Genomic DNA, 27234 nt, shown 5'->3' on the forward strand with positions numbered 1-27234 from the left:
GGAGCAAACCAGTTTTAAATGGAACAGCTCCAGAAAAGACATTTCTGATTCTGGCAATGCCACTGTGAGTCCCAGTAGATGGCATCAGTAAGAAAGCCTTTAGTCTGAAAATACTATCGTTTTTGTAAGGATAAATCCAAGCTTTCAAAGTGGGTTTAGCCGGAAGACAATACGAGCAACCTAAACATTTTTAGTTCGCCAATCTTTTTTGCCAGATTTCATTTACAAAAGCACATCATAAGTATTTAATAACATAATTTAGCTGGCCAATAGGTAAAAGCTTACGAAAAGTTATTCACATTGTAGTCACTGATCCAGTAATAAAAATATGAAAGAGTGTGTATATATATAATCTGCTGTTAGAAGATGAACAGAGTCAAGAACCTTAAGACATTGCAACATATGAGCAACACAAAAAAAAGTATACCATGTTGCGGTTTTACAAAAAGTAAAAAATATAGTATTTTATAAAAACGTAAGCATAATATATATATATACACAAATTGCACCACAAATCTGTCAATTGGATTAATAAATATAAAAAACTGCATAAAATGAAGCTGTCTGATACAGTACAATGTGTACGTTCCAAGAGAACAGTTTTGTGCAATCAGAGGTCACACTTGTTAGTCAGGCTAAAATGTGTCTTCTTCCTTAGACCTTTTTTTCACTAGTGGGCCTAGGACTGGAATGGACTTCCACCAAACGGAAGGCACGAATCACAATGGCAATCTGAAGGCTGACACTCTTCAGAACATCGATGAATGGGTAAGTGAGGTTCTGCAGGCTTCTCAAGATATTCTGAAGAAAGATCAGGATAGGCTGTAGCACACTGTTAAACAATGCCACCAAGAAGGGCTTAATAATATGATCTCCAATAACAGTCAGCAGTCCCACAGCCAGCACCTGTATAGACAAAAAACATGTTAAACAGGGTTATTGGACAGTAAACAAATAGTCAACTGGTCTGGGGCATGGTGGAAAGAAACTTGATTTGTGTCTTTACACGCAAATTAATAGCTGAAAAAGACCCTCCCTCCCCCAAAGCCAATCTACTCCCTCAATTTCCCTACCTATTACAACGCAGAGACCCTCCTGCAGATTTACTCCAGAATTTGCTGAACGCTTTCCTCACTCTGCACCCTCATTTTTTTAAAGTCCTTTTGTGCACTAAACACTATGAGAAGTTCCAATTATTTACAAAGGCTGCTTTCATTTTTCGACAGTTTCCCTTCAAGCAAATAAAGGTATGATGCCCTCTAAATGACTAGACGTACCATTACATTTACCTACGTGGTTACAACATCAGAATGATACATTGGATATGAAAACATTTACATGGGGAACAAGAGCCATATGAATTTTTGGGAATCCTCAAGTTTTCATTTTCTGATCGCCAGGGATTTTCAAAGAACGATAGTTTATGAAAGATCCAATGCTGGACAAGTTGCAATTACCTTTGGAATTTGCCAGGACTCTCAGAAGGAGACAGCCAGTGAATGTTCCTCTGCAACATTATCCTAGATAGTAAGTAGGGTGGTATTCGGTCACTAGTTTCCCACACTGGAGAACTATATGCCCAATTACTATTCACAAAAAGGTCAGGGAGATCACAGAAACAATCCTGCACACACTACTCTGAAAAGCAAAGGAAAAAAGCCCTCTGTTCAAGGAAACGTGTTCAAAAGACACTGCACAGAGAGAAAATGTGCCTACATATATCTCAACCTGGGACTACAGTCACACAGAACTATGATACAAATGCAGTACTGTAGGAGATGAGTTAACCTAAAAAAATGAAAAAAGACAATATTGTACAAAAGATGATAAAACAATAAAAAAGATGCATGTAATTGCAGGGTTGATGTAATTGCTTCACGATACAAAGTGAAGAAGAAGGATACATGACTGTGCTGCCGCACCAACAATATTTGCAACCCAGTGCAACTGAAGTTTGTAACATAAAAAAGTGTATTTATCGGTTTGACTCCCAAAAACACGTTGCACAGGACGACACAGGGATACATGCAAAGGACAGGGTGGTTGCCAGATTGCGCCAGGCAACGCCACTTATTCTATATAGATCCTAAAATGTTTATTTTTTTAGAGAGCTGCTCAACTAAGGGTAGGCCCACAACCAGTGGCCTTACTGTAAAGTTTAAGAACAATACCCGTTATGAGCACATCTCACAAACGTAAAGACAAATTCACAGTATTTCTTATCCAACCTTTTTGTATTAACACATTTAATACACGTTTTAGTGAGATGGAAAATCTGGTGCGTTAGTAAAATGGCGATTTCATATCCTGACAATTGTGACAAATATGCTAACTCTATGGCCATTAGTTTCGCCCGCTGGGCGTTTCCTAGGCAAATTGAATGAATTACATTGTTTGCTAGTTGTAAACAAGAAGAGAATGTTCAAAAGTGTTCCCTGCAAGCTAATCCGATAGCTAAAATGTAAAAGATCCTTATTCAATTATAAGATAAGCTCATAACTAAACACAATATTAATAAAATACAGTCTCTTCAAGAAATGAATCGTAGTGTTTAAAACAGCAATGCAAGGGATTCCAACATGGCGGCCGCGACAAACAGACGTGCGTAGGAGTGCTCCACCGGGCCGCGAATATAAAGCACCTAAAAATAAGCATTGGGAAATCTGAAGAGCAGTTTCCCCATACTCTCGGTAGCTGCTTGGCACGGAGACACCGAGTTCGAGTGGGGACATGGAATCAAGGGGTGAGCGCACTCCCCCCCCCCATCGGATCCCTGTCACCGGACAAACTCTGGGATACACTTGGTGCGCAACTCTGTCCAGAGACAACCTGTGGCCGGATCCCGAGGCATTTTACGGGATCGGAGGAAACACTGAGCCTGGGAGCAACAGGAGCCCCCGCCAATACGACTCCAGATACCCAGATACTGCAGAATCAGAGAGTCATCCATCCTCACAGGGATACAAATGGCAGGAAGGCAGCATAAGGCAGTAGCGTACGCGGATGATATGCTGGTTGCCCTTACAGACCCAGCATGCACCCTCCCCGAAGCAATACAAGAATAGGATAAATTCGGGGCAATTTACGAGGCATTTTACGGGATCGGAGGAAACACTGAGCCTGGGAGCAACAGGAGCCCCCGCCAATACGACTCCAGATACCCAGATACTGCAGAATCAGAGAGTCATCCATCCTCACAGGGATACAAATGGCAGGAAGGCAGCATAAGGCAGTAGCGTACGCGGATGATATGCTGGTTGCCCTTACAGATCCAGCATGCACCCTCCCCGAAGCAATACAAGAATAGGATAAATTCGGGGCAATTTACGGGCTGAAAATTAACAGACATAAATCGGAAATACTAATTTTGGCAGGGCATAAGAGGAGGCGAGATAAAACGTAAAGCGACCTCCCTAAATTTAAAGATAACAGATAAGGGGATAAAATATTTAGGCATAACCCTTACCGACAGGGTGGACCTCCTATTTGGGGAAAACTATCCAGAATTGTTGGCGAAAATTAAGAGGGACTTAGAGCGTTGGAACACCCTAGCGATATCATGCTGGGAACGCATTACATGGATAAAGATGACCATTCTACCTAGGTTGGTTTACTATTTTCAGGCTATCCCAATAAGTGTCCCCAAGTCCTTTTTCAGAGCACTGACAAAAGTTATTACTTCCTTCATGTGGAAAAAGAAACCCCCAAGGGTAGCTAGAACAGTACTAACAGCTCTGATTCAAGAGGGGGGAATGACTCTCCCATATTTTTATAAGCACGAGCAAGCAACGCAACTGTGTGTTTTAAAGGAATGGATGGTGGAGAACCAGCAACAAAAATCTGGCCGTTGCAGGGCAGGGCGAGATCCTCTCTGGCCGTGACTGTGGAAAGGGAAACAATTCAGACACCCTAATCTTTGAATTAGCGAAGTCTTGAGGGCTCCACTGGAAGCCTGGGACGAACAAACACAGAAGGACATCTTAACAGAAGAGTACGCCCCGTTCACACCCATGTTCAGGAACCCAGAATTCCTGCCAGGAATGGAGAAGGGGGCGTTCAATAAATGAGAGATAGCAGGGTGCACGAAAATTGGGGATATGATACAAGACCATGGCATTAGATCGTTTGAGGCCTGTAAAATACACCTGAACCTTAAGGAGTCGGACAGATACAAATATAAAGAGCTTAGGCACTGGCTAGCGACTCCGACCATCAAACTTGCTGCCACAAGGGATCTCACACCATTCGAAAAATTCACACTGCCTGAGGATACACGAAACTAGTTTCATCACTGTATAGGTTTATCAATCTGCAGAAAGAGGACCTCAGGTGGAGTTACATACTGAAATGGGAAAACACCCTGGGGGAAACCATCAGTAAACCACAGTGGGAGGAGCTCTGGAAAAACATTCCCAAACTGACACGTTCGGTCCAAATGAGGGAAATGTGGTTAAAAATCGTAACTCAATGTACCCGCACACATCCAAACTATGCTGGAGAGGCTGTTCGGGGGAGGGCAACTGGAGGCATATATGGTGGGACTGCCAAGGGATTCAGGGATTCTTGGCCGAAGTGAAGAAACAGATGCAGGGGATGTTTCCAAACACTGGCCAACTGGGAGAGAGGGTATGGTTATGTGGGTTAAAGGACCAGATCGCAAAGAAATTCTCAAAACCACAATGGAGAAGCTTTATCGGCCTAGTGATAGCAGTATGGTTAGCAAAAGCCGAGTATTGGAAACAACGGGACCCACCTTAGGTGTTTGGCTGGCTACAGAAGGTGTGGACATTAGTGACATTGGAAAGACTAACTCATACACACAGGGGGTTCTTCAGGAAGGAATGAGGTGCAGTGTTGGAATATCTCCAATCAGACTATATGGAACAATGGTGCCCAAATAAAATAAGAATATTGGACTTATTCACGGCATGAGAGATATCCGAATAGGAACCGAGGAGAGATCTTCCAGGCAGAGGGGAGATGGGAGGAGGGGTGGAAGTTGGGGCTGAGTTAATGTTTGATATTCATGTATGTGAAAACCATAAAAATGTATTTAAAAAAAATAGCAATGCAAATATTATATTGAAATCTTTTTTTCTAGAATCCATATTTATATCATTTTTCCCCATGTCGTATCAAGGTCTGAACTAATACGATCTTCTTTACACATATTATGGTTGCTTCTCGTATTAGGATCTGTGTTGTAGTCTGATTCGTTTCTTGAACTCATCTATGTCATTCCTGCAATAGTAATTCCCATTTTAGAAAAGCCCAGCACTTAGATCTTTGGATACTTCATGTGAACTAGGAGGGCTCAATCGAGCCGGTCCAGGGGGCCCGTTATCCATTTCACCTTATTATCGAAGGTGGGCAGATCTAATTGGGCGGGAGCTTCTTACCTCAACAGTGCGTCTTGTTTCGCTCGCAGTGTTTTTCAAATGGCAGTGGCATTCTGCTACTTCCTGTTGCCGCTTACATCTTGGCCCAGGCTTCTATTGCTCCATCCAATCCTGTGCCAGTTGACATCGGCACATTGCGTGTAGACTTAATTCGTTTACACATGACTGCGTGCCGGATGCAAATGCACCACGCTGCTCAGAATAAATGGATTCTTTATATAGATCTCGTCCTCTGCCACATATACCCTTTGTGGTTTTCATATAAAGATGTGCTCATAAGATCGTATGGCTTCTTACAAATATCCTTCTCTGCTATTTTCTAATAAAAATGTGCACTCATAATGGTATACGTGTGTGAGGGCACTTCCATTGTCACTAACTTAGGCTGGTGGATGGCAAGTTATTCCTTAGTTATAGTTATATAGTATAACATAGTTGTGTTTGTCCGGTGTGCAATCATAATAATTTGGTCGTTTCATCACACCCCCAGGGAGTTATGGGGGTCTTGTTAAGGAATATTCCTGCAATGGAACAGTTGTGGTCTGTAGGTGGTCTTTGAAATGACTAGGGTTGGGTTACCCAGGAGCAGTAGAGTTCTGTCCAGGGGCAATCTTATATGGGTTAAGATATTGTTCATTGGGTCTCTGGGTATATATGGGGTTCCTGCCTTTGGAAAAAGGCAGCATACCCAAAGTTTCAGAGAGTATGTGATCTCTCAGTCGGTACATTTTAGGTGAGGGTGGATAGCTCAGGGGCAATGCGTTTGACTTGGAAGCATGACAACGCAGGTTTGAATCCCGATCCTGCGCTTAGGAACCAATCTCTGGTATTAAGCATTGTATAAAAGAACAATTATAAGTTGGGGTTGTACTGGATCCTATTCAGTTTCCATCGGTCCTGTTTAGGTGAATGTGTTATGTGTTTACTAGTTAGGTGGTTGCAGTTAGAACCCTACTGTTTGTCTACTTGAAGGCTTATATGTTTGATCGTTATTGCCTCAAGCCGCACAAGCCATACCTAACTTTCCTCATATGCTATATTTATTTGTTGTTTGGCGCTTGTACAGCAAGTACATTCTTTTAAAGGCTCCCACAGGGCAACAGGGAGGGGGCATGGGAATGAGACGCATTAAAATACAAAGCATATTAAATACAGTAGCGGTGCAGAAGGGAGGGGGCATTGGGGGTAGGTGCTGAGGTGCTTAAGGTGAGCAACAGATGAAGTGCAAGGTATAGTAAGTGCGAGCCTCGAGGACGGAGGGTGTGCCAAGGCAAGTGTTGAGGATAGATAGAAGCTGGGGGCGATTCAGTGTGGGAGGTCAGGGACACAGGGATGCATAAGGGCCCTCGCCACCAATCAAAGCAACTGAGAATTAGCAGAGGAGGAGAAGCGGGGGGAAGGAAGGAAAGGTGATAAAGAGCAAAGTCTTGAGGAGCTTCTGGAATTTAAGAAAGCTCTGCTCAAGACGCAGAGGGAGGGGCTGTTCCATAGAAGAGAGCCAGCTGAGGAAAGCGATCTACCTCCTGCCCTCTGTTCAGCGAGAAACGCTTTGCACACACATTGTTGGCGCCAGAGGAACTCATAGGTCTAGAGGGAGAATTTTTAGTAAGAGTTGCAGATAGTGTGGTACCCGGCCACAGACAGCCTTGTGGATGATACAGAGGGATTTGAATTTAATCCGTGAAGCAACCGGGAGCCAGTCAAGACTTTTTAGGGCAGGAGAAATGCAGTGCCTGGGCTTGAGGCCAACGATAAGTCTTGCTGCCCTATTCTGGATTAGCTGAAGTGGTTGCAGAGTGAAAGAAGGTAGATTCAGGAGGAGGCTATTGTAATAGTCAAGCCTAGGGAGAACCAGGGCTTGGGTAAAATTGAGCTTCTGGGGGAAAGTGAGAAAAGGTAGAATTCCTTTGAGAAGGGCGAGCTGAAAGGGGGACTTCTTGGCAATGTCCCGAGTGTGAGTGAGGGAGGAAGGAAACAGAGGAGTCGAAGATGACTCCAAGTGGCTTCAGAAGACTAAGCAGGGGGAGAGCCCATGGAGGAAGACCAGAGTGAAGGGAAGAAGGCGGGAGCAAGGGTCCCAATGGGAAGTAGCTCGGTTTTGCTTGCATTGAGGCAGAGATCATTGGAAGTGCACCATGCCTGGATGGCAGATAGACAATCAGGGATGATGGAAGGTGCAAGAGGGTCAGGAGGAAGTTGAAAAAGAGTTGTGCGTCATCTGCATAACACTGGAAGTTGGGGGGAAGGAGGACATGAGGAGTGCCAGCTGAATAATGTAGATGGTAAAGAGCCAATGGGAGAGGATAGAACCCTGGAGGACACCACAGGTGTAGAAGGAAGTAGGAGAGGAGACTATGCCCAGGATAACCTGGGAAGGATAACCTGGGAAGAGTGGGCAGTTAGGAAGGTCAGCCAGTCCAGTGCCCGTTCCGAGATACCAAGGGTGTTGGGCGAGCCTTTGTATAAGGATTGAGTGGTTGACCGTGTCAAAGGCAGAGGAGAGTCAACTTGTACGAGGACAGCTGGGGAGTTGGAATCCTGGGATGCAAGCAGTTCTTCACGGGTGTTCAGAAGAGCAGTTTCAGTGCCTATGGAGGCTCAGAATCCAAGTTCATGGTCGTGGAGGCCACCAACAAGTTCAGTGTGAGAGTTGAGTTGGGGCAAGGCCAACTTCTCCAGCACGTTCCCCATGAAGGGGGTGATGGAACTAGGGCAGTAGTTGGCTGGTGCTTCTGGATGCTCGGCCATTTGTTGATCTCAAGCATATTTGCATTAGTGCTGTTATTTTGTCTCTAAGTGATACATTTCTAGTGGGGTGAGCGATTGTGCTGCCGAATTGCTGGTGCATGATAAGTCATAGGAATACCTGCAAGTCATCTTCCTTATTGAGACCTGTTAGGGTGCTTTATAGTTTGCAAATTATTCTTGCTTCCTCTGGTCTTAGGATGAGTTCCCGATTCCCAATTTGGACATCTTGTTGGATATGTTTGATCCCTGCAAGTTTGATTCAGTCTTTGTGGTCCATTGGTGTTTGCTTGCCCAGTATTCTTGCAAGAGGAGTTTCCTTTCTGTTGTGTTCATTTCATTCGTATTCAGATTTTCTTGTATTCTCATTCACAATTCTAGAATTGTCGCGCCCACATAAAGTTTGTCACACACACAGGCAACGGTGTACACAACAAATATTGTTCTACAGTTTATCAAATCTTCAATTACTAATTTCTTTCTTTCGTTTAAAATATTTTTATGTTAAGTGTGCGTTTACACATTGTACAGGTCATACATTTGTCGAAACACTTTAGTTGGCGTCCTTTTAGAACAGTGGATTGTACCTGTGTATTGGTTTCCCCTCATAAAACTTGGATTCGGCTTGGTCTTGAGTGTGGGTGCTTTGGTGTGCACAAAGTCTGGGCTTTTAGATATATAATCATTAGGGTCCTCATCTAAAAGTATCATGTGCCAGTATTTCTGGAAGATTTTCTGTATTTCCTGGTTGTTTCTGCCGTACCCGATGACCATACGTGTTCTGTTGTCAGATTGTGTCCATCTCTCTTTTGGGGTGAGTAATATGGACCTGTCCAGCTAGTCAACCTGCTTCCTAGCATCCCCTATGCATTTGGTGGACTACCCTCTCTCTGTGAATCGTTGTTCTACAATTTGTGCCTCTTCCCGATAGTTGATGTCCAAACTGTAATTTCTTCTTGCTCTAATCATTGCCTCTTTTGGGAAGTTGGTTAGTATAGTTTTATTGTGGCAGCTGGGTGAATGTAAAAAACTGTTGACCTCAGTTGGTTTTCTGAAGGTGCTTGTGACAATTTTGACCTCCATAATATCAATGTTAAGATATAGAAAGGTGATGTGTCTGTTCTTTTCTAACATCAATTCTAAGCCAAAAGCATTCTGGTTTAAGTACGGATTGAAACTGCATAATTCATCCACTGTACCCTTCCAGATCATGAATATATCTATGCATCTGATCCCGGTGTGGGTCTTGTCGAAAAAGCCAGGATAGGAAGAAACATGTTCTGCTTCATATACACCCATGAACAGGTTGGCAAGGGAGGGGCATAACTCACTCCCATTGCCACTCTGCTTGTCTGTACATGCCTGTATTGAATAGGAAGATATTTTTTTCCAGTGTGAATGCTAAGAATTCTTTCAGCATATCCATTTGTATTGCGAAGGAGGCGGATTTATTTCTAAAGTAGTAGTCAATTGTGGCCAGTGCCAGAGGGTAGTTGATGGAGGTGTACAGTGCTTTCACGTCCATGGTACATAGCGAGTAATTCTTGTCCCATACAATTTTGGTCAAGATGTCCAAGACATGCATTGTGTCTCTTAAATAGGACGGGATTTTGTAAACCTCTGGTCTTAACACTGTGTCTATGTATATGGACATATTCTTTGTTAGCCAGCCGTTCCAGCTAACAATAGGATGTACCTCTGGTAGGGTTTCATATTTTTTATGCACTTTTGGCAGAAAATATATGGTCAGAATCTAGGGACTTAAAGGCTCAAGAAGTCGTTTTCATCATCCGTGAACAATGCTGACCTAAGCCATTTAGCAATTGCTTTGGGCATTCTCTATTGACATAATTAGTAGTGTTCTTTTCGTAACAGTCTGGTAATGCCAGATGTCTCTCAGCATTAAGATGTAACCTGATTTGACTAGGACAACAATATTTCCCCCCCCCCTTGTCTGCTTATGTGATCATAATGTCGTCATACTTCTCGATTCGTTGTAGAGCGTTGCGTTCTTGGTAGTTAAGATTAGTGGTGTGGAATAGATTCTTACTGGAATACACTCTGCTGAGTTTGTGTAGGTCTTAACCATAGCCTGATGGACAGAATCTATCAAATTGTTCTGTGCTTGTGGTGGCATAAATGTGGGTTTCAAATTAGTCTCTCTCATGATTGTGCTCACTATACCAAGTTCATTGGTCAGTTGGCATTACTTGTCTGTTTTCCAATGACATAAGTAATCTGGTATCGTTAAAATCTGACAGAGGTGTGATTTCAGGATGAAATCTTTCATTCGGTCGTCTCCAGTTACTATTGCGGAAGAATGTTTTCAATTTTAATTTTCACAAATTTGTAAGTGTGTACTTGGGTGGTGTCATTCGCTATGGTTGGTGCAAAGGATAATCCCATCTAAAGGAATGCTAGCTCATGGATGCCCAATATCCTATTTGATAGATTAATGACCAAATTGGGTTGTTCCATGGTTGGCTTCATCTCCCTCTTCTGGTGTCTGCTCAGGTTATCATTCCTGTTCTTATGTCGTCTCCTCCAATTGGTGTTCCCCCTCCCCTTCTTATCTCTGGGGTGTTTCTTTGTCTTGTTAAATCTATTTGTTCAGGATCTTGGAAACGTATCTGTTTTGTTGTTGGCCGATTCCCTTTGCGGTACCTCAGTTTTTGGTTAAAAAAAACCTTTGCCTCCTGCTATTCAGGTGCTTCCTGTCAGTTGCGTGTTTAGGTGTCTTTCATTTTCATTATCTGCGTCTGAGCTAGCAGGGGAGTTTCCTGGTGTGCTCTCCCTTGAATGATTACTGTTTTTTTTCATCATATTTTGGCTGCTAGGTGTATACAATGTCCAGCCTGTAATCTTTGCAGTCTCGCAACACTTTCCTGGCTTTGCATAGTTTGACCTTGCCCTGGTGTCATTTGATTATTCTGTCCATGGTCTTCAACAAAAAGTGTTTGGTCGTTTCGGGAGCTTCCATGTCTTGAATCTCTTATTCTACTACTACTATCTTGCGCTCTACTCTCTTAAGTCCCCCTCTCTGCATGTTCTGATAAGGGTTCGATAATTTTTTTAGAGTTTAGATTTAGATTGATTTCCCACTGGTCGGCAAGACCTGAATCTTCCATGTTATTGAAGTTGAGAAAGGTCTGTATCCTAAGTCCCCTTGGAATTTGGTCTGTCTAGATAGTTCATCATTGTTGCTTTTTCGTAATATTTCTAACTTCTTTGAGCGATAGGCATTCCAATTTAACACATTTTTCTGTAAGTGTTTTGTCACTGGGCCTTCTGTTGACGAAGGGATTGGAGGCATCTCCTCCTAGGGTGAAGAGTGTTTTAGTGTCCTAGTCCCTATTGAGTCTATTTCTAGTCATGTTGAGGAGGTGGTCAGCAGTTACACCTTGGTTCTGTGGCCATCCTAAATTGAGTATTGGTGTTGCCAAGATGGTTGCGCCAACCCTTATGAGACTGTATTCATGTTGTGTTCTGCAATGGCTGCCCCACGTGGAGAGATGACTAACACCTTACCAGTCAGATAAACAAAGTACATGCAAACATTTATCTCCCCACAGTTGTGCCCTCAATACCTGTATTATTTCAAGAAAGGGTATACACTTGCTTATGTGTCACCAATTATTAGTTTAATGGTATCAATGCACCTGGAATATTGCGTTTTATTCTGTACTTTACAGACCTTATAGTATGTGACTTGGGTGACACAGTTTACAAGTTACATTCAATTAGTGTGAATGAGCCAACAATAACCTTTGGCGCACGTGTCTTGTTTCACCAATCAAATGGCTTCCTCTAGACTAAGTTACAGATTTCTGGTAAGTACAGCAATATTGATGTTTAAAACGTTGCTGAATTCAATCGGGTTACTCTAATAGTCTGGGGGGCAGGGGGACTTTAATGTGTCTATTGAACATAAGCTTAATTAAGTATCCAGTCATGGTATTATTTCATACATAAACCATCAACAAAGAAATGCAATGCTATTCCATCTGTAGAGGAGTAAAAAGCTCAGAACTATTCTTCAATTACAACCTCTTATAATTAGATTGCGAACTTATCAATGCTATATTCTTGAGCCTATGTTCATTGTGCTTCTTATGCAATAAGGTTCCTGATTGAAGATGCCATTGGTCCTTACAACTACTTAAAAGGCTATTTGCTTGATTTGATTATAGATTTGTTTTGTATACATTACTTCAAATTAATTTTGGTCTTTCAGCAAAACTCTCAAAGAGGAGTGCAGGGGGGGATATAAGAAAAGTTTGCATAAGAGCAGCTATTTCCAAATCAATCTCTCATTCAGTGAACCTAATTCAAAGCGGATAGTGCTAATCTGAATGCATTTAGGCAGTGATAATACATTTCTCCATATGTATCCTTCCAATACAGAGAGATCCAAATCATACAGAATGTGGTATATTTCTAAGTCATATATGAGAGCCAGAACTAGCTTTCCTTCATATAATTGTATTACTAGAAGGAGTGAACATGTTCGGTTATTTACTGTTAAAGTGTTTCATTTTACCCAAGAGTTGTATGGCTTTAGGTTTTTTACTAATCAATAACTTATTTTTATTTGGTTTATATATTTTTATGAATCCAAGGTATTTTACGTCATTCACAATCTCTAGCTTCTGTTTATTTAGCCAACCGCTGCAACTGATCATGTATCTGCTTGCTGAGAAGTGTATGATTTGGGATGTTTTACTATTTATTAGTAAGTCATTGGCAGATGTGTAAATCTGGGATGCCATCAACATTTTTTGGAGTCCAACACTAGCGCAATCCAATAAGATAAGATCATCTACATAGAAAATAAACAATAGCTTAGTTCCTTCTACTATAGGGGAAATTAATGCAGCCTTTTCTAGTGCACTGCACAGATCTGAAAGATATAAATTAAAAATAGTTATAAGGCCCTATCACTTAAAAAGTCCTTCCCTGCTAAAGGAGATGGGCCTTGCGCCTTAAAATTCACAAGTCCCAAAGTTAACCCTTTAGAGGGAGTTTGGAGTGTTAAGAAGGCTGAACAAGTGTTGGCAAAGTAGAAGACACTCAAAAGAGGGCGGTGTACACGCTAATAGGGATCTGCCCCAGCTCCAAAGTTTTATCATACTAGAAAATGTGCAGAGACCCTTTATGATTCAATTATGTGTAATACATCGCATACAATCATTCCAAAGGGTGGTGATGGTACAATTCTCTAAATTAGATGCCAGAGGTGCAGAAGGTAAGGGAGAAAAGAAGACAGAGCAGCAGCTAACTTGCCCTACTTTACCCCACCTGGCGCTAGGGGATGCTGGTGCGCTGGCTATCTAAAAGTGGATAGGTTTAGAAAAATCAAGGGACGACGAACGGTTTCCTCGACGATGTGTCTATATTACCTCATCATCTACTCTGTACCATCAATTCACCTCTTTTCAGCCTCACTCCCACGCTTTAAATCAGATTCAAATTTATGTTTGTGGGACCCAGAATTCTATCTATGGCAACTCCTTAAATTTAATGGCTGATAGTCTGGGGGGACAAGCTTCTTAAAACAATATTTCAATCTTGCAATTTAATTAATACTTAAAAAAGACCAGCTTGTCTGCTTGCAGAGTCTAGTGCACCTATCTCCCCAAGAGTTAAGTTTACTGTGAATCGTGGCTTTTATTCAGAGGCCATCACCAGAAATGTTGACCAGTTTCAGTGGGGTGATATTTCTTTCACCCTTTGGAATGATTGTATACAACTTTTTGCACATAATTTAAACATGAAGGGTCTCTGCCCAAGTGTTGGCAAAGCCAACATGTAGGTGTAAGTGTTCCAGGATTTGTAGAACAAGGCAAGCAAAAGTTATTTTTGGAGTCATCCCACCCCCTTAGGAAAATCCCACGAGGGAAATCCCTGGCCAGAATTCCACCGATCATGAACAGGCAAGGGAGAGGTAGGGTCCTCAGTGGGGAGACTTCGGGACAATGCATCAGCATCTATGTTGTCGACTCCTTGGCGGTATTCCAATTGGAAGTTGTACATGTACAAAGCTGCCAAACATCTATGACCGGTAGCGTCCAATTTGGCGGACTTGAGTATTGTTAGTGGATTGTTGTCTGTTCTTACGGTGAACGTAGCTCCGCACAGGTATTCATGCAGCTTTTCAGACACTGCCCACTTCAGTGCCAAAAACTCCAGCTTGTGGGTGGGGTAGTTCAATTCGCAGGGGTTCAGCCGCCTGCTGACGAAGGCCACAGGTCGGATAGTTCCCCGTTGCTCTTGATAGAGTACGGCACCCATCCCATCAGAGCTGGCATCCACAAGTAGAATGCAGGGTAGGTGTGGATCAGCGTACGGGTGCTGCGGTAAGAGTTTTTTTTTTTAACTGAGCAAAGGCTTGTTCACACTACTCACTCCATCACAGACCAAAGTTCTCTTTAGGATGGACTGATTTTCCTTGCCAGCCGCCGTCTTCTGCTGGGCTGGGCAACCCTTGGTCAATTCCGTGAGTCGCCGAGCTATGTTGGCAAAGCCGGGCACGAACCTTCGATAATAATTGCAGACCCCAGGAAACTTTTCATCCCTTGCAGGTTGTGCGGGCGGGGACAAGTCTCCACGGCTTCCCTCTTGGCTGGGTCCACCCTCGCTGCTTCAGCAGACACCACATGGCCAATATACTTCACACTGGTGCGGTAAAACTGGCATTTATCTAGTGATACCTCCAGCCTCTGTTGCTGGAGACGATCCAAAACATTCTGTAACATTTGGTGATGTTCTTCCAAGGACCTCCCAAATACGATCACATTGTCTAGGTAAACAAGCACCTCAAGTAGGTTTATGTCCCCACCTGTTCGTTCCATCAAACGTTGAAATGTGGCAGGCACTCCTGATATCCGCTGAGGCATTCGAGGAAACTGGTAGAATCCTAAAGGGCAGATGAAAGCAGTCTTCTCCTGATCCTCTGGGAACATGGGGATCTAGTAATACCCACTTTGGAGATACAATACAGAAAGGTACTGGCTCCCAACCAGACAGTCAAGGGCCTCTTCCACTCGGGGGTGGTATATTGGTCTGGCACAGTTCTGCTGTTAAGCCGCCGGTAGTCGCTGCACAGCCGCACATCCTGGTTCTTCTTTCACGCCACCACTATGGGGGTGGCATAAAGGTTTCGCGACTCCTGGATTATACCTGCCTGCAGCAATTCTTCAAGATGACGCCGGACATCCGCAAGTGCCAACCTTTGCAATCTTTCTCTAAAGGGGGTGGTATCGTTCAGGCAGATGTGGTTCTGCACTCTCTTGGCTTCCCCCAAATCACAATCACTGGTTGAAAACACATCTGCCCTCAGGGCCAGTTGGTCTTGTAGATTATTTTCTTTCACGCTCCGACAACGGAGAGTCCCCAAAGTTTATCTTTCCCACCTCCAGAGGCGGATAAGAGCTTTGGGTTCCGGCCGTCCGTGCCACTGAGTCAGCAATGTGAAACTGCGATTTTCAGGACTCCGGGTAGATGGAGTCATATCAGTTACATTAGTGATAGGGACTCTAATGTGGGTCACTCCTAGGCCAGTATCACTGATCAGCGTGTGCTGGACCAAAAGGCCTCCAGGCAGTTCTTCACCTTCAGGAGTCTCCATCCCTCATCTCCTTTAACGGTTTTGACCTTGGAGTTGTACATGGCCAGGCATCATGATCGTCTGACCAGGCAGTATGTCAAGATGACTGTGGTTAGTGGTTGTCACTCTTCCCACAGGCCCGTTGGGTGGCGCCGCCTTCTCCATACTTTTCTTAAGGTAGGCCTGTTGGCAAGCAGGGTGCATCGCCAAAGAATGTGCGAACTGCGGACCTGCCATCTCCATACACATCCTGGCTAGGGTACCAAACAAGGCAGAGTTGGTGCCCATGACCAGGGGTACCTCTGGATACAGGTTCTTGGTGGTGAACACTAATGCCAGGGCGGTCAATGTGGTACTTACTCCAGCCACCTTTTGATCTAGGTGTATCTTCACGCAAAAGTATCCCAGATATCGACAGGCGACATCTCCGACTCCCATCAGATTTAGCCCCCTCCAACAGTTCTAAGGGTAGATGAGACATATGTTGGCGATAGTATGGCTCAGACAATGGTGACCTGCGAGCCACTGTCCAGTAGTGATGTAGTCCTTCAAGTTCAACTGATTGTCATGGGTGGCCCAATCAGGCCTGCAGGAATGTCTCTGGGAAAAGGTGCATGAGTCCGTAGCCTGTTGCAGGTTGCTGGTGACATCTTTGAGTTGCAGAGCTCATGGACTAGATGGAGATGGTCAGGTGTGGGACCCCTCCTGAGCCTTAACTTGGTGCTTGGCAGCTGGTATGTCGGGATTTCGTGCCCTTATGGGTATACAGGAATTATTGCCAGAGGAGCTTACTCCTGTGCTCAAGGTTCTAGCTGCTCCTCCGCTACAACCTCCTGTGCGTTTCCCGGCAATGCTCGAGCTGGAGTTGGTTTCAGGGCAGTAAATCAAGCAGCTACACGGGCTTAGTCCTTGGTCACACAGACGAGTTGAGCAGCTGCCATCCCCACATCGATGGCAAAATCTCCATGGTGGTAGAGGTGCAGATGATTGGGTAACATATTTGAGGCTCTTGAGCTCGTCTAAATACCTGGTGTTCTCTTTCACGTGATGAGTGAAAAAAGTCTCTGCTTCGCTGTTGGTTTACATTCGGGTTTTCCCTGGGTAGTAACTGGGTCTGTAGTTTCCTTACCAGTTGTTGCAGCTCCTCAATCTGTTTCTGGTGAGAAATGTCATGGTTGGGAGCTGGGAACTTGCTTTGCACAGGGTGACTCTGGGCATTGACATCGCCGGTTTCCTCTTCCAAAGCTCTTATTGACCTAAGTAGATCTTCATAGAGGGAGGGGTGTCCAGTTTTTCACGCATTCTCAGTTGGAGGATGGGTATGGCAGCGTCTATGGCCCCTGTGAGTATCTGCTTCAAGTGAAAACGGTTCAATTGAGAAGTCTCTACTCCTCCTCTATGATGCGTCTGGTGCAAAATGTGTTCAATCCTCACCAGGAACTTGGATGACTTCTCCCCCGGCGTCAGAGAGGTGGCATGGAACCTCATTGTCAAATCTTCCCTGGGTTCGGTAGTGCCGAATGCTCCTTCCAGTGCGCCCATCACTTGCATGGAAGTCGGATCAGGGGTCATTGTTCGCAGGGAGTGTAATAATAATAATTTTAATGTCTGCAGTGCCGGTCCTCGAAATGACTCCATCACGCGTCTCCTCTCTTCTTGATCTGACACTTTCCAGTCGTGTAACATAAGTTGAGCGAGATCGGCCCATACTTCATAGCCCTCTTCTCCTTTGGGCACAGGTTTTTCACCTGAAAAGGGGCTCAAACGGGTGTAGGCTCCATGTTCGCTACTCGAGGGAGACAGTGTTTTGTGCTCCATTGTTACTCTAACTGCTTCCGCCACCGCAGCAGTAATGACAACGGCATCATTGGTGGAGGTCGTAGCTTCTGGGCAGAGAGGTATTCCGGGCCAAGCATCTAAGTGCCACACTGGGCAGGTAAACACTGGTCCCAGGCCTTGGATTTCTCTGGGCAGGGTTTTACCTGTAAGTGAAACTTCACCACAATATTCCATATAACATTTGGTATCTTGCCCAGGTATACGGCCCACACTTTTCACTTAACCAGTGAGATTTTCTAAGAGCCTAATCATGGCTAATAGTTCACCTATGATGAAACGGGCCTCGGGGCTAAGCCCTTCAGCTCGTATCCAGTGCAACACATATTCCTGCGCCATCTTGTCTATGTGTAAGTAACCACTAAGTTTAGTTTTTACCCTTTTCTTTTTTTTATTTTTTAACTCCTGTGTGTTCACCCCCCTGGGATCTCAGCAGTGCCTCCAAAAGTGTAAGGCGTTTCTCCCCTTTAGTCAGTAGGAATGAGTGAGTTGTAACCCGTAGGAGTCCTTACCATAGGAAAACAACACCTTACTGCACACATGTGCAAAATATGAACAACCCAGGGGAATGATAGATTGACCCTATGCGGGCCTAGAGTAGGTCAGCCCAGATGATTGACTGCGGTACTGCTGCCCATAATTAAAAACACAAACACAGTCTTACTTCTTTTTTTAACAAGCGTGAACCGCTTTTGGTTTACGTAATATAACTGACAAACCAATCCTCAGTACATAGTGCTCCTAGAAGAGGCTCCCTCAGCTAATACATGACAGGACTATACTTTACAGTTCTCATTCCATCCCTCTCCTTAGCATCTATGACACATTTGCTGCATAATGTTTAAGTCAGTCCTGTGGTGGTTCCTGAGAACCAGTATATTCACATTTGATAAATAACGAATCAATATATCAGTGGGATGACCTTAAAACGTGCGCATTCACACTTGTGAAATAAATAATCCAACACGTCAGTAGGATAACCTTAGACCGTGTGTATTCACATTTGATAAATAAATAGTCCGATATCTCTATAGGATTACATGAGGATGTGCACTTTCACATGTTATAAATAATCAGATATCTCTATGGGATTACCTGAGAATCTGCACACTCACATTTGATAAATATTTACTTTGATCCAACCAGCATCCCACTCACTACAGGTAGCTGCAGACTACCACAGGGACATACATTTATTTTTGTATTTTATTGAATTTATATAGCCCTTTACTCCAAAGTGCTTATCACAACCATCATACATCAATCACCCAGTCAGGCTACTGGGCTAATAAACACCACAGGACATGCTCTGCGAGGCCCCTCGGAATAGATCCCAGAGGGAATGCTCAACTTCCCCAGTAAGCTGGCGAAGTGCCTAACTCCGCTGGTTAATTCATGGTCCCGACCCAAATTGGGGATATAACCAAGAGGTCAGAGCGATCTTGAACATAAAAGGCAGGCCAGACTGGCCTCAGACGATAAAAGTAAACCTCCCCTACAAGGGTGATCCAACCCCCAGAGTCAGCCCAAACACACCTCAGAGGGGCTACTGCTTGTGTACCGCCCCTCGGTGTCCTTGGGACAGGGGAGGCTATTTCTTACCGTCCAGTCTTACACGGTCCACGTGGTAGCGGTATGATGGCACACACAGGGTGCTAACTTCCCTTTCTCACTCATTCCCTTTCCTACCTGGCGTTTGTTACTCAGTGAGTTTAACCGCTACTGCTCTATGTATCAGGAGTCAAGGCGGGCAGGGCCTGAGCTCCTTCAGCTCAACCTCTGCCCCACTCCCTCGACCCCGGGTGGGGGGGACTTCTGGCCTAGACAGGCAGACGGCCTACGGTTGGGGGCCATCCCTGACACTACAAAGGGCCTGGAGGCCCTCTGTGGAAGACTGGAGCTCCCTTTTCTCTCGTCTCACCCAGCGATCTCCCCCTATCTGAATCCCACAGGTGCTTATCCACCTGGGACATCTCCACTTGTTCCCAACAGCAGGGGGGGGATCGCGCCTGTCCTGAGGTGAAATCACCTCACAGACGGCACCGCTCCCCCTGCTGGTGGACAGTACCAATATTGCTTGGTCACACACATCACGCCAAAACCCTGCAACAAGGCGAACTGACAACAAAAAGGAAAACAAACATTCCCAACAAACAACATGACACATAGCCCCGTGCACACAAAATAAAAAACTCAGGCAATGCAGGTTTACACAAGAATCACCTGCAAACCCTAACTAGGTTGCCTGGAGGCTGCAGAACTATCATTATTGGTAACAATTACTTCTGTATTCTTGGTGTGAATTCTTACTAGCATGCAATTCCTTTTCTTTTTAGTAACTGAACTCACTCTGCTCTAGATCTACTACTGGCTTTCTACCAACATGTACCTGGTCGTAAGAAATCCTGAGCTTTCGTCATAAAATCTTCTGGTCACCAAGTTTTTGTTTCTTTTCATGTAGTTGTTAAAATATGTATTCTACTAATATTAATATCTACCTCCCAAAACACCTGGAACCTACCTAAATTCAATTTCCCTACTATTCCCAAATGTAAGAGATAATCAGACTACTGAAAGGCCTACACCACTTGAGGTGCCTAAAAATCCTATAGAAAACTATTTTAAAAAATGTAATCATTCTCAGCCACTATTCTGCCTTAGAGATCTGTTAATTTCACTCTGAAATCAAGCATTTATTTTTACACCAGCCTTAGTCTAAAAATGCTACTCCGGGCTAACCTGAGGGTAGAAATGCTGTGCATGATTAAAACCTGCCCACTTTCCTAAAGCGCTACAGATATGGAGACTAGCGGCTCGCGAATGGAACTTTGCATTGACTTAACTGCCAGAGATGCAGGGACACAGTGTGCCAGAAACTGGACTTACACTGTTGGGGGTTGCAGCCATGTAATTACGTAAGGACTTGAACAAGAAAACATGAGCCGAGGAATAATGCTTTTCAGAGGCTCTGGTTCCTGGGCCTACAGAGGATATGGACCAGATACGGATTAAAGCAGTGAGTTGGATGCTGCTACAGGGTAGGTGCGGACAGCATTTAGAACTTCGAAGCGGGATATCTGTAGTGTATTATTATTTATTTTATTTGTTTATTTGTATATTTGTATTGCGCCTGTAGCTCGCAAGCTTCGGGGCGCAGAGACATGAACACGAAGGACAAAAAATAGAAAATTTAGCAGAACATGTAACACAGGACATTAAAATAATAAAAAAGAGCAGAAAAAGAATGGATTCTTGGCTTTATTTAAAGATTGTATTTTCAATAGTTTGGGAAAACGTTGATAGTTTGATTCCAATCTTAACTGAACTGGGAGGTTGTTACATATGCCAGCCACTGAAAGGGGGAATGATTCACCTGCACCGTTTGTGTCTGAAAGGGGCCACAGCAATCAAGCCTTGATCCGCTGATCTTAGCTTTCTGATGGGCGCGTATGGAATGAGTTTGGATTTAAGGTATGCGGGGGTTTTACCATAAATGCATCTGTGTGTCAGTAAGAGATTTAAACTGGACCCTTTCCTCAATTTTTAACCAATGCAGTTCTTTTCTCGCTTCGTTGATATGCTGGTTTCTGGTTTTGTTTGATGATTCTTACTGCATTGTTTTGTAAAACCTGGTAGCTATGATAGCATTGTTTGTTGGAACCTAGGATGAGCGTGTTGCCGTAGTACAGGCAACATAAGATGGTGGCTCTTGCAATCGTTGCGCAGTTTTCTTCTGATAGGCAAGGTCTTATGGCTTTTAGTAGGTGGAGATGGTAAGAGCAAGTTTTTCTGATGTATTGGGTTTGGGCTTCAGGTCCCAGTGATGCTTCCAACATCATCCCAAGGGCTTTGACCTTGTTTAAAACTTGAATTTGGATATCTTTTATTGTGAAGGCGCTGTATGAGGGATGGAGCTTTGTTCTGGCTAGGTTAGTGCCAAAAACCATAAGCTCCGTTTTATTGCCATTGAGGCACATCCAGTTCGTGTCCATCCACTGCTCTACTGCATTGTATACCAGGCATAGTTTCTCGTTGTCTTTCTGATGGTCTCCGCTTAATTCAATTACCAGCTGAGTGTCATCAACATAATTGGTAAAGAATGTATCGATGTTATCCAGGAATGTACAGAGAAACCTTAGGTATAGATTGAAGAGGAGCTGGGACATACTAGCACCCTGTGGAACTCCACAGGTGATTTCTTTTTCTAGTGAGAACAGGTTTCCCCAGTGCACTCTAGAAGTTCTATTTTGGAGGAAGGACATAATCCACCCTATCGCTTCGTCTGAGCAATTTGCTGTTTTCTTTAGTGCTGTCTTGAGTAGATTATGGTCTAGTAGGTCGAAAGCTGCGCTCAGGTCTAGAAGGATGAGGAGACAAGCTTTCCCCTGATGTATGATGTTGAGCATCTTGGTCTGAAGATCCAGCATAGCCGTCTGTGCTGTGGGCTGGGCGAAAGCCTGACAGTTGGTGGTGAAGGGATTCTGAGCTTTCTACATTGTCTTGGTGTTGCATAGTGGCAATCTTATCCATGATTTTAAGCAAAAGGTTGCAGGTGGTAATGGGTCTAAGATTGTTTGGGTCCCTCTGATCAAGATTTTTTTTTTTTTTTTTTTTTTTTTTTTTTTTTACCAGTGGTGTGACTCTGACCCTCTATGCTTTTGGGCACCATTTGATCTCTGAAGGAGGTGTTAATCACTCTTGTCAGGGCTGGTGCGAAAATATCAGGATGGTCTAGAATAATGTTGGCTGGGAGTATATTTTTGGCACAGGAGGTAGGTTTATGGATGTAAGGGCTTTCATCATATCACTGGTAGTGATTGGCATGAACCTAAACTGGGTCATGGAATGAATAGGTTCCTCAGTTATTGTTGAGGGAGGCGACTTTGTCGCAGCTTGAGATTTAGCTATGATATCCCTGGCCTTGGCGATTTTGTTGAAGAAAGCTGTCCGAGTTGCATCGCACTCTTCTTGAGTAGGGGAGAAAATAGGGGTGATCCCTTTAGGTTTTTCAACTGATTTCAGTATGCTAAAACGTTTGCTAGTGGAGTTGGCTGCTGAGGAAATCTGTTTGTTGTAATAGTTCTTTTTTGCCTCAATTATCATATCTTTATCAGTTTTCTTGCTATTTTTCCAAAGTGTTTTGTTGTCTAGAGTAGGCTTTTTTTGTCACTCGTTTTCCCTTTTCCTCTTGTTTTTTTTTCTGTTCCAGGAGTTCCTCTGTGAACCACTGTTGTTTTTTTCCTATTGATCTAACAGTTTTAGTTGTGAGTGGTGCCTTCTGATCGACTAGTGTATGTAGGTGGTTAAGTAGGTTAGACAGGGTGGTCTCACATGTGTCTTCATTATTTCCCTTGATTTCGAAATCGTCTAGACTTTGTTTCAGGTGTTCTTTGCTAATATTTTTAAAATTCCACTGTGATATTTTGATTGGGAGGTTGGGAGATTTAGGTTTTTGTGTAGGTGGGGAGATATGGAAGGTGACGCTGTAGTGGTCCGACCAAATGCAAGGGTCAGTTTTGTAGTTTTGGGATACAAGGTTGTTGGTAACAACCCAATCCAGTAAATGTCCATTGTCCATAGTGGGTTTAGTATTCATCACCATGTAGTCGATGTTGTTAAAGAGTTTCTCCAGTTTAATGTCCTCTCTATCTTTGGGGTCTCCCTGCCAAAGATCTCCCAAGAATAGGGTGGCAGTGTTTGGTCCTTTGATCATGTTTAAAGGAATGGTTCGGTCAAAAATTTTTAATTGCCCCTACGGGTCGGCCATGTGTTTTTAAGCCTAAGTCACTTGATTTTGGAAAAATTTCCTATGGACCTTACCCGAGTTTTCGTCCATTAAACGCACGCGAAAAAAGGCATCAGGGATCTACCATTTTGTGATAATCCTATCATTTCCCCCATCGCCCTGGCTGACCTGCTTTTGCGGCACTAAATAATATCCCCCGCCCCTGAGCCTGTCATCAGCAGACGCGTACCGCCCATTTCACAACGCCAAAGCATGCCTCGTGTCAACATTCGCTGCGCTTCAGCTAATGATGTGTCGCCATGGAAATGGCAGGACGCCTCTTTCCTCAATAAGTATAAACAGACTGTTTCACAACACACAGCAGCAGATTTTTGATTCCATTCCTCCCTCTGTGTTACTTTGAGTATTCTGTGACTCGTTTCTGTGCTCTGGTCAGCTACCTTCATTGCTTGTAGCCCGTGTGAACAGATACCAGTACCACCGCTGTCAATTATTTTAGTTTGTTTAACACACAATGGCTACAATAATGCCCTACATGTACGAGCCCGAGTATACCGAGGAGGAACTACTGGAAATGGAAACGCGTGAAAACGATGGGTCTTCGGACGGCAGTTGGGAGGACGATTCAACAGTTGAAGAGCCTAGGACCTAGTTGCATGGACGGTGTTTCCACCTGGTGCACATGCAATCGGTGCAAGCTAATGCCAACCGAGGACGAGAACTGCTGCTGCTGTGAAAACTCGGGATGCGTGGCCTACATTTCGGAAAGGCGAGCCACGACCGCAATGCATCAGCGAGCTGCCAGACTTCAGGGCAGCCTGCCTCACACGGTCCGTGTTGAGGATAAGGATGGTGCTTCTGCACGAACTTCGCACAACTGTTCGTCCTCGTAATCCGAGTAACAAGTAAGTATACTCTGCATGTCATGCCACTCCTATTTCATGGTCTTCTACTATATCCAAAATTACATATACATATTGTAACGCACGAAAGTCTTTCAATAGTGTGCAGTATCTAGATAGCATTTTTCCGAGCAGAATGCCATTTGTTACAAGAATTGTCATTGACAACAAACGTTTATTAAACTTATCTTGGTCATTTAAAAACAGTTTGTTTCATTCCTTTTCACAGGTGGTACAGGCTGATGGCCTATCGTTCCTTTACATGGTGGCTTCATGGGAGGCTTGGACACCGCGTTCGAAGAGTGATACCCACCTGTGCCGTTCGTGCCATAAGCGAAACGTTCCCGAGTGACAGCGGTCAGTACAGGGGATTTTCTCTCGCTGTGCTGCAACCTGAACTGTACAATGTGTAAAGTTCTGTATTTTTGTGTCATCAAAATAAGATACAAAATAAAACACCACATATATTTTAACAACGGTTGTTTCAATTTTTTAAATCAATCAAGTGTGTCTCCATTCAAGGATGGACGTCGGACATCTGTGCTCGGAATGGGTGAAGTTCAGGTCGCTGTGAAGCGGGGTGGTCACTATCTAAGCTAACATAATATATTATCAATAATGCATGCACTAATTAACACTTGTTCAAAGTCTTTCAGTCGGTTATGTCTCTATAAAAGTCACACATATATCTATACTATCAATTAACATTGGATTATAAAGGCTTTAGGTCAATGGTCTTGACCACTATAATACACTGTTTGAAGTGTGGGTCTGTGCTCACAAGAATCTCTGGTATGTGGCATTTGTTATTGATAGGCAATGATATACTGCAGTAGGGGTCTAATGTTAGTTGGGGATCTGCTAGGTGGGCATCATGGTGTGGTCAGTGGGCTGGCACATGAAGAGAATAACTTGCAGGGACACAGGGTCAGAATGGCAGTAAGTTTCCACTGGCGAGGGTGCGTGGGCAAGGACACGTTTATGGAGATGAACGAGCCATGTGCTTGGTTCAGGCCGGTTCACATGCAGGACCGTGATCTCAGAGAGTGATGTGTTACATTCATTAGCTGCTGCAAATACCACTGGAGTTTTCCAGTCAAAGTGGGAACGAGGGTGTGGGCCACATGCTCTGCACGGTGTACTACCGCAGTGAGGCCTGGTCACCAAGATGGAGTGGAAAGGGGGTACAAAAAATGGATGCCCCGTGTCCTGCTCAGTGTTCCCATCTACGCGAATGTCATCCAAAGTTAACATCACATAAGGGCAAGGGGCGAACCCACTACTGGAGGCACTTGGTACAAGTTTCTACTGAGAAGTAAAGGATGAGAGGGGCCTGATGGCCCCTCGCTCCCACACACTTGCCTGCACGCCAAAAGGCGTTTCGCACCCGGGGATGAGCGACAGCATGTACACTTCAAAAGGTATCCCACGCCCAGGGGCCATCGCTCACATGGCCTCCTCAGACCCCGTGTCTCCAGGCAGGCCACCCCGAGGCAGGCCACCCCGAGACAGTCCGCCCCCCTGCAATAAACATAATACCACGACATACACATGTCATTCATTCACAAACACACCCCTGTTTCTAATACTTTATAAACCACTTGATATGTCTCATGAGAACATCTTTGCAAGTCAACTTCTGAACCTTCTACCTGAGAAGCACTGAGATCTATGCTAATCTGCTCGTCGCCGTGCTATCTGTGACCGCTTCGAGCAAACTCGTCAGTGTGCTACCTGTGGCCATCTACCTGTTCTCCTGCAACATACTGCTCGGCCTGCTGAATCCAACTGTTTGTTGGTCAAGGTAAGGCCATGTATCCTAGTCATATTTTGGTCAGTTTTACATTTCAATCTATTTGCTATTACAGTACCCAATAGAGCTGTGGTCATTGTTATCATTGCTATTGACTTGAGTTTCAATTGTTATGCTATCAATAGATCTATTTATTTTCATCTGTGTCAATTGTCATCGAATGGCATCCTTCGGGGGTCCAGTCTATAATGTAAGCATGTTTCATTTTCGTGCAAGACAGAACATCCAAGGGACGAGTCACATGTTCAGAGTTTAGTCACATAATTTAAAACATTTCTGTAACTTATGGAAATACTAAGCCGCACATGATGAACTGGTATGGTTCCGGCGACCAAAACAAACCTTGCATTGAGCATGGTATGGTTCATTTACTTTATGAAATTTTTATTCATCAAGGTTTTATAATAATCTTGATATTTAATTTTCAGAATTTTCAACAATGCCTGCCTGTTCGATTAGCGGTTGCCCTTCGAAGACCCATGCTAAATCTGAAGGCACTACAATGCATGTTTTCCCGAAAACTGTTGATCGAATAAGAGAATGGGTCAGACATTGCGGATATCCACTGGATGAGCTAGAAAGTAGAGTCCAACAAGTCTTTGAGGACAAGAGGGGTGATCGATACCGCATCTGCAGCCGGCACTTTCCCTCGAACATGTACACCACATCTTGGGTAACAAAGAAGAATAAACGGCGATCGACACGAAAATTGCTCGCAAATGCTATTCCCACTCTATTCGTCCACAATCCGTCACTGGTGAGTCAAGTGTCCGTTTTTAGCTTTAGGCCTTGCGGTAGTGTGTAGGTAGCCGAATGGTTTCATTGATATTTTAGGTATGGTTTCCAATTTGTAATACTTTTGACATTAATATGAGTGTATAGCTTTTTGAATAATGACATTTATCAATACATTATTTTTAGATTTCATAACGCACAAACGAAATCTATATATGGGCACAGACAACTGTGCTATATTGCACATTACTCAAGTATTCTGTCTCCTTACATGGCAATTTTAAATATTGGCATTTCATTATCAAACAATTTACCTTTACAACTTCTTGACTATCCCTTGAATCTGAAGCAAGAACATTCTACTTCCATCACGTGCTCGCAGTTATCAACCACTTCTAGCACGTATCAGGTAATCATACTTGGCTATTCCGCTACAGACTTGTTTTATGCAT

The 27234-nt window shown here is 43.9% G+C and overlaps 1 protein-coding gene across 2 annotated transcripts in view; it reads right to left on the minus strand.

Annotated features, from left to right (window-relative positions):
• Nucleotides 1-230: 230 nt before the first annotated feature.
• Nucleotides 231-27234, minus strand: part of LOC138514207 (uncharacterized) — a 551131-nt gene continuing 524127 nt past the window's right edge. For both annotated transcript variants that reach the window (XM_069629548.1, XM_069629547.1), the window contains one exon: nt 231-906. In XM_069629548.1, coding sequence (XP_069485649.1) covers nt 655-906 — 252 coding nt within the window. In that variant the 3' untranslated portion in view covers nt 231-654. The remainder of the gene's footprint in view (nt 907-27234) is intronic.

Source organism: Ambystoma mexicanum, chromosome 12, assembly GCF_040938575.1.
Source record: "Ambystoma mexicanum isolate Mex_15411 chromosome 12, UKY_AmexF1_1, whole genome shotgun sequence".
NCBI lineage: Eukaryota > Metazoa > Chordata > Amphibia > Caudata > Ambystomatidae > Ambystoma > Ambystoma mexicanum.